This window comes from Anolis carolinensis, unplaced genomic scaffold (genome assembly GCF_035594765.1).
Source record: "Anolis carolinensis isolate JA03-04 unplaced genomic scaffold, rAnoCar3.1.pri scaffold_27, whole genome shotgun sequence".
Taxonomy (NCBI): domain Eukaryota; kingdom Metazoa; phylum Chordata; class Lepidosauria; order Squamata; family Dactyloidae; genus Anolis; species Anolis carolinensis.
In genome coordinates, this window is record NW_026943836.1 from 498,711 (window position 1) to 512,109 (window position 13,399).

At 43.5% G+C, this 13,399-nt stretch overlaps 1 protein-coding gene across 4 annotated transcripts in view; it reads right to left on the reverse strand.

Moving 5' to 3' along the window:
* Nucleotides 1-13,399, reverse strand: part of kif3c (kinesin family member 3C) — an 88,251-nt gene that overhangs the window by 14,094 nt on the left and 60,758 nt on the right. For 2 of the 4 annotated variants that reach the window (XM_062966681.1, XM_062966680.1), the window contains exons 2-6: nucleotides 10,131-10,232; nucleotides 8,134-8,256; nucleotides 7,809-7,927; nucleotides 4,994-5,113; nucleotides 2,893-2,931 (exon numbers count right to left, since the gene is read on the reverse strand). In XM_062966681.1, coding sequence (XP_062822751.1) covers nucleotides 2,893-2,931; nucleotides 4,994-5,113; nucleotides 7,809-7,927; nucleotides 8,134-8,256; nucleotides 10,131-10,232 — 503 coding nt within the window. The remainder of the gene's footprint in view (nucleotides 1-2,892; nucleotides 2,932-4,993; nucleotides 5,114-7,808; nucleotides 7,928-8,133; nucleotides 8,257-10,130; nucleotides 10,233-13,399) is intronic. The other 2 variants (XM_062966683.1, XM_062966682.1) reach the window with 1 other exon arrangement.

The window sequence follows — 13,399 nt, forward strand, 5'->3', positions numbered from 1 at the left end:
GATTATCTGAGGCCCCTTCTTCACAGTTGTATAAAATGCACACTGAAGTGGATTATATGGTAGTGTGGAGTCAAGATAATCCAGTGCAAAGCAGATAATATAAGATTATAAATGGGTTATATAGCTGTGTGGAAGGGCCTTGAGTCTACACTGCCATATAATCCAGTGCAAATTAGATAATCTGTGGAAGAGGCCTGAGGCCTAAATCTGCCTGTCCCCTAACTGAAACCTGGCTGTCCCTTGGTTGCTAGGCAACCAAGTGGGCAGAGATTAGCCCTCTAAACTGGCAGCAATTGGATAAAAAAAATTATTGCTCTCCCTCTAATTAGGACTTTATTTTTCTTTTCTTTTTGTTGTATCAACCTTGAGGCGTGGATGATGGGTTGTGTTGTCAAATTTCGAGGTTGGGGGGCCTGTAGTTTTGTGGTTTTGTCCACTGCCCTGATGCCATCACTCTTTTATATATATAGATAATAATAATAATAATAATAATAATAATAATAATAATAATAATAATAATTTTATTCTTATACCCCGCCCCATCTCCCCGAAGGGACTCGGGGCGGTTTACATGGGGCCAAGCCCGGTCATGACAATATAAAAACAAGTAGCAAAACAAATCAAACAACAATAAAACAAGTTATAAAAACACATACAATACATCATGATAAAATCATGGATAAGATCTGTAGGAAACTAGGCTAAAGTGCTGTGGAATGATGTCCAGGGAGGGAGAAAGAAAGAACTCTTTGTCTCCTGGAAGCAAGTGTCAATGTTGCATATTGGCGACCTTGATTAGCATTGAAAGGCCTTGCAGCTTCAAAGCCTGCCTGCTTCCTGCCTGGGGAATTCTTTGTTGGGTTTGATTGATTCATGCCTCCAATTTCTGAGTGTTGTTCTTTGTTTACTGTCCTGATTTTAGAGTTTTTTTAAATACTGGCAGCCAGGTTTTGTTCATTTTCATGGTTTCCTCCTTTCTGTTGGAATTGCCTCTGCGTCTGTCTCTGTCTCGGTTGTAGGTGTATACGGGCATTGAATGTTTGCCCTATATGTATATAATGTGATCCGCCCTGAGTCCCCTTCGGGGTGAGAAAGAAGGGCGGAATATAAATACTTTAAATAAAAATAAAAATAAATAATTGTCCACATGCTTGTAGATTTTCCCCAGGCAGGAAGCACCTAGGCTTTGACGCTGCTTGCAACATTCACACTTGCTTCCAACAGACCAAAGTTCGTTCTTCCTCCCACCCTGGACATCATTCCACAGATATATGAACCCCACTTGCCTGGTTTCCAACAGACCTCACCACCTCTGAGGATGCCTGCCCTAGATGTAGGTGAAACGTCAGGAGAGAATGCTTCTGGAACAAGGCCAGACAGCCCGGAAAACTCACAGCAACCCAAATAGGACTCTGATTCACCCCACAAAACCAGTGGGCCTCAGCAGACATTGTCATGGCTACAGGCGGAGACTGAAGGCTTAAACCCACCCAACCTGTGGAACTCCCTGCCACAGGAAACTTCCTTTGCCTCCCTTTCTGCTCCCCTTCCTCCCAGAAGACCTGCATGTTTTGGTGTGAAGAGTTAATGCAGTGTTGACTCTTAACTGCCCTGGCTCAAAGCAAGGGAAGGATGGGAGCTGTAGTTTTGCAAGGTCTTGGGCCTGCTCTGACAAAGAGCGCCGAAGCGTCTGCAAACTACAAATCCCTTAGTATTGAGCCATGACAGTTGAACCGGAGTCGAACTGCATTAATTCCACACCCCAGCTTTTAAATTTTTGCAGCAGGACGATGTTTACATGTCATGCGTTATACTTTTAGACTAAATTTAAATGTGTTTTTAACTGCCGTGATTCATTGCTTTTAACATGGACATGGACAAAATTCAAACTTGAAGTGTGAAGATAGAGATATTCTTGGAAAATGTGTTATTAGAGAGAGACCTCTTGGAGGAATATAGTTAAAAGCCTTCAGAATTCAAGTTACAAAACTTGGTGTTATTAGAGAGAGACCTCTTGGAGGAATATCGTTAAAAGCCTTCAGAATTCAAGTTATAAAACTTGGTGTTATTAGAGAGAGACCTCTTGGAGGAATATAGTTAAAAGCCTTCAGAATTCAGGTTATAAAACTTGGTGTTATTAGAGAGAGACCTCTTGGAGGAATATAGTTAAAAGCCTTCAGAATTCAAGTTATAAAACTTGGTGTTATTAGAGAGAGACCTCTTGGAGGAATATAGTTAAAAGCCTTCAGAATTCACGTTATAAAACTTCGTGTTATTAGAGAGAGACCTCTTGGAGGAATATCGTTAAAAGCCTTCAGAATTCAAGTTATAAAACTTGGTGTTATTAGAAGAGACCTCTTGGAGGAATATAGTTAAAAGCCTTCAGAATTCAAGTTATAAAACTTGGTGTTATTAGAGAGAGACCTCTTGGAGGAATATAGTTAAAAGCCTTCAGAATTCAAGTTATAAAACTTGGTGTTATTAGAGAGAGACCTCTTGGAGGAATATAGTTAAAAGCCTTCAGAATTCAAGTTATAAAACTTGGTGTTATTAGAGAGAGACCTCTTGGAGGAATATAGTTAAAAGCCTTCAGAATTCAAGTTATAAAACTTCGTGTTATTAGAGAGAGACCTCTTGGAGGAATATAGTTAAAAGCCTTCAGAATTCAAGTTACAAAACTTCCTAACAGCCTCAGGCCCTTTCCTTTTCCCGCTCAGCCGCTTAAGCGGCTGAGCAGGAAAAGGAAGGGGCCTGAGGCTGTTAGGAATTATGGGAGTTGAAGTCCAAAACACCTGGAGAGAGGGCTGAAGTTGGCCCATGCCTGTTTTAACACAACTGTTTATGTAATGTTTTCCCTTTTTTCTCAATTGAACAGATATTATTTGGGTGTACCTTGTTTTTAACTTGATCTGAGCCTTCGTGGGTCTCGGGCTAAAAGGAAGGGAGGAGAGGGAGCCGTTAGTTCACGAGTTAAGAACCTGCATTTTCGCCCGCCGTTCGTTCGGGCGGGATCCAAGGAATTCAGAACAAGATGCCGTCCAAATCTCTCTCTTATACAAAAGTTGGAAAAGGAATTAAATAACAGCATTATGTTTTAAAAGAGGGTAAAACAGTTAAAAACACATTTAAATCCTAATTGCCAAAAGAAGATTCAATGGAATAGCCTACTGTAATGAAGTATGAATTTTTGGTTTACAGATGTTATGTTTAATTGTGTGTTTGTGTTTTAAAAGGGTAAGTATTACAGTTATTGCTTCTCTGCACTCAGAGGCTAGTTGCCATGGAGAAGCAGCCGGAGCCAACTGCCGTTTTGTTGAAGAAGTGCGGAGTTTTAAAAAAAGGGATTCAGTCTATATGGAACTTAATTCTAAACTTCTATGGAAGGGATCGGAAGTCGACAAATGTGTTTTTTCTCTTTTCTCTTTCTTTTTATTTTCTTTCTTTCTTCTTTCAATTTTCCTACATTTCTTTACCATTTATGTTCCCCCACTTTTATTGTAATGAAAAATACTCAAGAGTGCAAGTATATATCTATTTTTTTTGTATTTCGTTTTTTTTCTTTTCTCTCTCTTTTAATAAAAATGAATTTTAAAAAAAGGGATTCAGTCTGTGCTCTGATGAGTCACAGGGAAGATTAATCCTTGGTTGAGGGGATCAGGGAAACTCAATTGTTCATTTTGAGTCGGTTTAAAATAAGTTTGGTGACTTATTTAATGTAGTCTGTGTCCTGGTAAGGAACAGAGAATCTGTGATCGCATATCACAGGGGTGACTGTGGTTTAAAAGTGGCAGAGGATGAAGTTCTAGCTACTTTAAGTAAAAGAAGTGACACTTTAGGGAGTTTGACTCAACTCATTCTAGTATTGTAACTGTTAATGAAAGTGCCTCTAAGTGAGAAACAACAATTGTAACCAATAAGCTCTATGCCTGAATAAACTTGTCATTGTTCCTCTAACATCTAAGCCTCTATCGCATATATTATAAACTAAGTTATGCTACCATCTAAAGTGAAGAAGAAAGAAAAAAAAAGTAAAAGGTCTCCTCTGAGTCTTTGGTGGTTGCATCTTCCCACCTACCTTACAAGGTCGGTGTACAGGTAACTTCAGGCCTTGCTTGCAAAAGCTAAGCAAAGCAAGGGGGAGGAGCAATCAGGCAACCATTACTGGAAGTGCAGTCTGATTGGCTGAGGTGAATGGAGGAAGTGGCTTAGCAACTGGAGATGGGTGGAGCCAAAGTGACAGTTGGAACTGTGCAGCCCAAGAATATTGTTTTGTAGTTGATATTTCTGTGAGCCGCCCTGAGTCCCCTCCGGGGGAGATGGTGGCGGGATACAAATATACGTATTATTATTAAGGGGCCGGGCTGTGGCACAGGGGCCGGGCTGTGCCATAGGCTGGTGAGCAGCCTGCTGCAATAAATCACTCTGACCATGAGGTCATGAGTTTGAGGCCAGCCCGTGGCGGGGTGAGCACCCGTCAATTAAAAAATAAAAAATAGCCCCTGCTTGTTGCTGACCTAGCAACCCGAAAGATAGTTGCATCTATCAAGTAGGAAATAAGGTACCACTTATAAAGTGGGGAGGCAAATTTAACTAATTTACGACGTTGGAATGAGGAAGTGCCGTCACAGTGGATGATGAAGCAGCTGCTCCCCCCTGTGGCCAGAATTGAACATCTCCTCAGGAGAAGGTTAAATTGCCTCTGCGTCTGTCTGTCTCTGTCTTGGTTCTATGTGTTTATGGGCATTGAATGTTTGCCCTATATGTATATAATGTGATCCGCCCTGAGTCCCCTTCGGGGTGAGAAAGAAGGGCGGAATAGAAATACTGCAAATAAATAAATAATAATAATAATTATTATTATTATTAAATGAGGCTTGAACGAAGTTATATTTCCAAAGCAACTAAAGTAATTGACTGTTATGGAATCGACGGGGCTGGAATAAATAGGTATGTCCCTGCCTTCCTCGCAGGGAGGGCGCCCAGGAGGACTCACCCAGCCGCACCCAGCACCAACGGCTGGAACTTCCACTGGTCCTCCTCACAGTCGAAGTAGAGCCGGTTCATGATCTTGTTCTTCTCCTCCGGAGGAATGAAGTTCTCAATGATCAGGTACCTGGGGAAACGCGGGGGGGGGGGGGGGGGGGGGGAAGGAGAGTGGGACCCCAGGTAACTCATCGTCGTCATCATCATCATCATCATCATCATCATCATCATCATATTGCTTTTGTATTTCACTGTTGGTAAAATGGATTGGTATAGTGTGAAACTGTGCTTGGAGTTTAAAGCTGTGTGTGTAATCCGGTAGTGAAAGAGGTTAAATGCATAGAGTGGGAATGAATGGCTAGAGCGCAACTTTGAGAAGTTTCCGATTGCTAGCCGGATGTATGTTTAGAGATAAGAATGGAATGTTCACTCCTGATGTAGACGGACAGAGTCTGGGGATGATCCCATCTGTCTTGTATATACAGTAGAGTCTCACTTATCCAAGCTAAACGGGCCAGCAGAAGCTTGGATAAGCGAATAACTTGGATAATAAGGAGGGATTAAGGAAAAGCCTATTAAACATCAAATTAGGTTATGATTTTACAAAACTTCATGTTATACAACAAATTTGACAGAAAGAGTAGTTCAATACACAGTAATGATATGTTGTAATTACTGTATTTACGAATTTAGCACCAAAATATCACGATATATTGAAAACATTGACTACAAAAATGGCTTGAATTATCCAGAGGCTTGGATAAGTGAGACTCTACTGTAGTTGTAAATAATCAATAAATAATAATAAATATTATTAATATTTATAATAACTATTATAAATAGTTAATAAATAAACTTTGAGCTGCTTAAATAAGCTGAATTAAGGAGTCGTGAAGCATATTTTATTTGGTCAGAATGTCGGAGAAGGAATTGAGATCGGGAAGGTGATTCGTCTCAATCAACCGATATTCACTCCTCCAGGTGAGGTCTGGCCGCCTGGGCAAACTTGGGCCCTCCAGGTGTTTTGGACTCCAACTCCCACAATTCCTAACAGCCTACCGGCTGTTAGGAATTGTGGGAGTTGGAGTCCAAAACACCTGGAGGGCCCGAGTTTGCCCAGGCCTGCTCTAGACCAAAGCTTCCCAAACTTTCATGTTGGTGTCACACTTTTTAGACATATCGCCACACCGTAATTCAGTTTTACTACAAAACCGGAGGTGAAACCAACCCTGGAAGAGGTTCATGCAACACAGGCCATCCCCTAATTATAAACATCCGACTTACAAATGACTCCTAATGAAGAATGAGGCTGAGACAACACGAAGGGAGATGAATCTACTTCTCAGAAGGAAGGGAAATCCACTCCTGGAAGAGTTATTATCATGGGGGAAAAGGGTCTCCAATGAAGCTCTATATCCAATCCTTGTCCCCACAACAAGCCACGTTTTCCAAAATCCAATGATCACAGGGACAGAAAGTGAGGTGGAACCTTAGGGCACAGACAGCAACAAATTCCCGGGGGGGGGGGGGATCTTTTGTTGGGAGGTGTTAGCTGGCCCTGATTGTTTCATGTTTGGATTTCCCCTGTTTTCAGAGTGTTGTTCTTTGCAATATTTTCTGTTCTTCTACTGTCTGTGTAGATGAAGGAGTACCCGTGTGCAGTCCTTGAGCGCACACACTCAAAAAGGAAGGCTGCGAGCCTCAGAAAACAGAGGATTTGCCAGGCTTTGGTGATGCAAGGCTATTCAATGCTATCTATGCTGGCCAACAATGGATTCCGCTAATTAGGAAGCAGCCAGGCAAGTGGGGTTTATATCCCCTGTGGAATAATGTCCAGGGTGGGAGAAAGAAATCTTGTCTCTTGGAGGCAAGTATGAATGCTGCAATTAGCATGTAATGGCCTTTCAGTTTCAAAGCCTGGCTGCTTCCTCCCTGGGGGAATCCTTTATTGGGAGGTGTTAGCTGGCCCTGATTATTTCCTTTCTGGAAATTCCAATTCCCCTGTTTTCAGAGTGTGGCTCTTTATTTACTGATCTGATTTCAGAGATGATATTGTTCTGTATTATTATACCGCAGTAATTACTACATATTATATTTATAATCTTATATTAGCTGCTTAGAACTGGATTATATGAGGCCCCTTCTACACCAGATAATCCAGTTCAAAGCAGACACTGTGGATTATGTGCCGTGGCATTCTGGGATATTGGGCTGTGTGGAAGGGCCTTGAGTCTGCACTGCCATATAATCCAGTTCAAATCTGATAATCTGTGGAAGAGGCCTAAGTGAGGCCTAACTGTGCCTGTCCCCTGGGCTGAGTAGGTTTGCTAGGAGACCAAGTGGGCGGAGCTTAGCCTTCTAACTGGCAGCAATTGGATAAAAACAATTATTCCTCTCCCTCTAATTAGGAATTTATTTTTCTTTTCTTTTTGTTGTATCAACCTAGAGGCGTGGATGAGGGGTTGTGATGTCAATTTTCGAGGTTGTGGGGTGTTTACTTTTGTTGTTTTGTCCGCTGCCGTGATGCCATCACTCTTTTATATATATAGATAGATTATTATGGCTTGGATAATCCAGAAGCTTGGATAAGCGAGGCTTGGATAAGTGAGACTCTACTGTATTATTATTATTATATTGTATTACATTATAATATTGTTATCAATATTATATGTATATACAATACATTATATTATTAATCTGTATTTTACAAGGCCCTTCTACACAGACCTATATCCCAGGATATCAAGGCGGAAAATCCCACATTATCTGAGTGTGGACTCAGATAACTCTGAGATTCAGGGCTGGGCGCTGCCAAAGGCACCCACTTGAGCTTGAGTTCCCGGGTCTGCTCGTTCTGGGCCTCCTCCAGGTCTTGCCGGACGCGGATGTATTCGTCGTGCTGGTCCTGGATCTCGGCCTTCACCGCCTGGAGCTTGGCGTAGAGCTGGGAGGGAGAAGGAGAGAAAAGACAAGGAGCTCGGGGGCATGCGCAGAGGGCCCCCAGTGACACAGGAAGGCCCAGAAATCCCTACCCAGGTTGTCTCTCTAGAGATGGTGGATCTCATCCAGCAGAACCACCGCGCCGCTGGGAGCCCATTGACCCAGTGCAAGGGAGACACCGGACCCCTGACCACCTCGCTGACCGCTCACCTTCTTCAGCTTCTTGGTCTTGATCTCCACTTCCTGCTGCAAAGAGGTGAACGTCTCCCGCAGCTCCATGGTCTCCTCGTTGCGCAGAAGCATCTGCTGCTGGATCTCGCGCTCGCGGCGCTTCTGCGGATCGAGACCCCCCCAAAGCCCCTTGGTCAGTGCCACGATGCAGGGCGGCCAGAGAGGAAGGCTGACCACTCATGGACAGCGCTTTCCAAGTAAGTCAGGGCCAGGCTCGGCTCAGCAGGTGAGACCGCCAAGAGGCAGAAAATCCTGCCGGTCGAAAGGTCGTCAGTTCAAGCCAGGTCGGGGTGAGCACCCGCCATCAGTGCCAGCTCCCTGCCCACGTAGCAGACCAAAAGCAGAAATGCAGGTATATAAATAGGTACTGCTTTTTTAAAAGTGGGGAGGTAATAAAAGGCGCCTGTAAGGCAATTTGATCTGGAAAATCCTGTTGATCGAAAGGTCAGCAGTTCCAAGCCCGGGTCGGGGTGAGCACCCGCCATCAGCCGCAGCTCCCTGGCCACATAGCAGATCGAAAGCAGAAATGCGAGTAGCTAAATAGGTACCACTTCTTAAAAAGTGAGGAGGTAATAGCACCCATAAGCCAATTTGATCTGGAAAATCCTGCTGATTGAAAGGTCAGCAGTTCAAGCCCAGGTTGGGGTGAGCACCCGCCATCAGCCCAGTTCCCTGCCCATGTAGCAGACCGAAAGCAGAAATGCAAGTAGCTAAATAGGTACCACTTCTTAAAAAGTGAGGAGGTAATAGCACCCATAAGCCAATTTGATCTGGAAAATCCTGCTGATCGAAAGGTCGGCAGTTCAAGCCCAGGTCGGGGTGAGCACCCGCCATCAGCCCAGTTCCCTGCCCACGTAGCAGATCGAAAGCAGAAATGCGAGTAGCTAAATAGGTACTGCTTTTTAAAAAGTGGGGAGGTAATAAAAGGCGCCTGTAAGGCAATTTGATCTGGAAAATCCTGCTGATCGAAAGGTCAGCAGTTCAAGCCCGGGTCAGGGTGAGCACCTGCCATCAGCCCAGTTCCCTGCCCATGTAGCAGATCGAAAGCAGAAATGCGAGTAGATAAATAGGTACTGCTTTTTTAAAAAAGTGGGGAGGTAATAAAAGGTGCCTGTAAGGCAATTTAATCTGGAAAATCCTGCCGATCAAAAGGTTGGCAGTTCAAGCTCAGGTCGGGGTGAGCACCTGCCATCAGCCCCAGCTCCCTGCCCACCTAGCAGATCGAAAGCAGAAATGCGGGTAGATAAATAGGTACTGCTTTTTTTTTAAAGTGGGGAGGTAATAAAAGGTGCTTGTAAGGCAATTTGATCTGGAAAATCCTGCTGATTGAAAGGTCGGCAGTTCAAGCCCCGGTCAGGGTGAGCACCTGCCATCAGCCCCAGCTCCCTGCCCACATAGCAGATCGAAAGCAGAAATGTGAGTAGATAAATAGGTACTGGGGAGGTAATAAAAGGCTCCTGTAAGGCAATTTGATCTGGAAAATCCTGCTGATCAAAGGTTGGCAGTTCAAGCCCGGGTTGGGGTGAGCACCTGCCATCAGCCCCAGCTCCCTGCCCACGTAGCAGATCGAAAGCAGAAATGTGGGTAGATAAATAGGTACTGCTTTTTAAAAAGTGGGGAATTAATAAAAGGAGCCCGTGAGTCTCCTCAGGGAGATAATGCGGAATATAAATAAAGTATATTATTATTATTATTATTATTATTATTTAAACTTATATGCCGCCACTCCCCTAGGGCTCGGGGCGGCTTACAAGAAAGGCTAAAATCTAACAATTTGAAAACATCTTTAAAATGTTATTAGTTGTGTGTATGAGCCCCCCACTATCAGCCAGCATCAAGGGATCTAACATCCCAGGTCAGAGCGTAGAAAAGTTACTTTTCTGGGACAACCACCCCCAGCATCCCCCAACCATCAGTCGCTGGGTCCTATTGTCCAAAGGCTAACTTGGGCCAAAGCGGGGGTCCCGGATCCTCACCTGTTCGGCAATCTCTTGGCGCTTGAGCTCCAGCATCTTCTGCTGCTCGTTCGTGTGGTCCATGATGTTCCTCCCTCCAATCAGCAGCTTGCTCTCCATGGCCTGCAGGAAGGCAGCGGTGAGGAAAGGGTTAAGGGCCGCAGACAACTGCAGGGAACCCACAGATGTTGGTTGAGGGGGTGCATTTTGGTATCTATTATTATATTTGTTGTGTTGTTGTTATTATATTTGAAATTGATTTCCCCCTTTCTTTCCTCCCTTAAAAGAGACTCAAAGCAGCTCAAAGGCCTTTTAAGAACAGTGTTCCCTATGAAATTATCCTACCATCTCCTTTTGTTAGGGATTCCTTATCTTCAGAAGAGGAAGAAAGGGAGCAGGAAAGTGTCCAGGAATTAGAACGGGAGTTGGAATCAGAGGAGGAAGTTTTGCAAGTGCCCACATTTCAGGAAAGGCGAAAGGAAACAGAGCAGAGACGCCGATCAGCTAGAATAGCTGCCAGCAATGCTAAAGTAATTGGGAACTGCCCTAGCAGTTGCTGAGTGGGGGAACTCAGGGCTATAAATCAGAAGCAGGTCAAGTCACAAGTTGCTGATAATAAACTGACTCTCATGCCTAAGCCTTTGCTCACCTTGTGCCTGCTTCAAGTCTGCGTTTGGAAAACTGCTCCTAAGGAATTAGTGCTGCTTCTTTGTCTGAAGTAAAACTGCTGCCTGAATAAATCAGAAGCAGGTGGAGTCACCTTTTGCTGGTAACAAACTGACTCTAATGCCTAAGCCTCTGTTCCCCTTGTGCCTGCTTCAAGTCTGCGTTTGGAAAACTGATCCCAAGGAATTAGTGCTGCTTCTTTGTCTGAAGTAAGACTGCTGCCTGAATAAATCAGAAGCAGGTGGAGTCACCTTTTGCTGGTAACAAACTGACTCTAATGCCTAAGCCTCCGTTCCCCTTGTGCCTGCTTCAAGTCTGTGTTTGGAAAACTGCTCCTAAGGAATTAGTGCTGCTTCTTTGTCTGAAGTAAAACTGCTGCCTGAATAAATCAGAAGCAGGTGGAGTCACCTTTTGCTGGTAACAAACTGACTCTAATGCCTAAGCCTCTGTTCCCCTTGTGCCTGCTTCAAGTCTGCGTTTGGAAAACTGATCCCAAGGAATTAGTGCTGCTTCTTTGTCTGAAGTAAGACTGCTGCCTGAATAAATCAGAAGCAGGTGGAGTCACCTTTTGCTGGTAACAAACTGACTCTAATGCCTAAGCCTCCGTTCCCCTTGTGCCTGCTTCAAGTCTGTGTTTGGAAAACTGCTCCTAAGGAATTAGTGCTGCTTCTTTGTCTGAAGTAAAACTGCTGCCTGAATAAATCAGAAGCAGGTGGAGTCACCTTTTGCTGGTAACAAACTGACTCTAATGCCTAAGCCTCTGTTCCCCTTGTGCCTGCTTCAAGTCTGCGTTTGGAAAACTGATCCCAAGGAATTAGTGCTGCTTCTTTGTCTGAAGTAAGACTGCTGCCTGAATAAATCAGAAGCAGGTGGAGTCACCTTTTGCTGGTAACAAACTGACTCTAATGCCTAAGCCTCCGTTCCCCTTGTGCCTGCTTCAAGTCTGTGTTTGGAAAACTGCTCCTAAGGAATTAGTGCTGCTTCTTTGTCTGAAGTAAAACTGCTGCCTGAATAAATCAGAAGCAGGTGGAGTCACCTTTTGCTGGTAACAAACTGACTCTAATGCCTAAGCCTCTGTTCCCCTTGTGCCTGCTTCAAGTCTGCGTTTGGAAAACTGCTCCTAAGGAATTAGTGCTGCTTCTTTGTCTGAAGTAAAACTGCTGCCTGAATAAATCAGAAGCAGGTGCAGCCAGCTCTTGCTGGTAACAAACTGACTCCCCTTCGCTCCCCTTGCGCCTGCTTCAAGTCTGCATTTGGAAAACTGCTCCTAAGTAATTACCCGTATATACTCGAGTATAAGCCGACCCAAATATAATCCGAGGCACCCAATTTTATCTCAAAAAATTGGGAAAACATTGACTCCAGTATAAGCTGAGGGTGGTAAATTTCAGAAATAAAATTAGATACCAATAAAATTACATTAATTGAGGCATCAGTAGGTTAAATGTTTTTGAATATTTACGTAAAGCTCAAATTTAAGATAAGACTGTCCAACTCTGATCAAATCATTATTCTCATCTTCTTCAATGTAAATGTGCTTATGTATCCTTTTAATAATAATAGGGTAAATAATACAAGTAATAATAATCTATATATATATAAGGATAATGGTGTTGCTCCACCGGGCAAAACAACAAAACTAAAGGCCCCCCTAACTTACAAAATTGACAACACAATCCCTCATCCACGTCTCTACGTTCTTACGTTCAACAAAGGATTCCCCCCCCCAAACAGGGAAACACCCACTCTTTGAAGGTCCAAACCCATTCGGTACTCATCACTCTCTCATCTCAAAACACAAAATAAAGAGCAACACTCTGAAAACAAAGGAATTCCATCCAGGAAACAATCAGGGTCACCTAACACCTCCCAACAAAGGATTCCCCCCTCTAAGACACGGAACCACCTAAAAAAAGCCACAGCGACACGTGGCTGGGCACAGCTAGTAAATAGAGTAAAATAATAAATGTAATAATACTAATAATAATAGAGTAAAATAATAAATGCAATAAATAGAGTAAAATAATAAATGTAATAATAATAAATAGAGTAAAATAATAAATGTAATAATAATAAATAGAGTAAAATAATAAATGTACCATATATTCTCGAATATAAGCCAACCAGGACCCTCACCCGAGTATAAGCCGAGGGGGGCTTTTTCAGTCTCAAAAAAGGGCTGAAAAACGAGGCTTATACTCGAGTATATACAGTAGTGCTGCTTCTTTGTCTGAAGTAAGACTGCTGCCTGATTTGGGAATTTATCAGAGACTTAAGAAATGTGTTTGCATTAATACTTCTTTGCTTTCCTTTGCATTATCCAACCGAGTGTGATGTCCCCTGACCCCTTGGGCCGCGATCCTGCCTCCATTATGGACCACAGTGACGAGGAAATGGGGTTTGTGCCGATTCAGCAAGACTCTGCCTCTTTCCAGCTGCTTCCTATTGACAATTCTAGTCCACAGCTCATTAAAAAGGCCCTTGAAACGGAGCCTTCTCCCACCAGTTCCCCTCCCTTTGATAGACAAATATTTTGGGAAACTTGCAGGTCTGAGAAAGCTGGCAGGAGAAGGAGCGCGCGATTAGCAGCTAGAGAATCTGCTGATTAACCTGTTTTCCCCTGA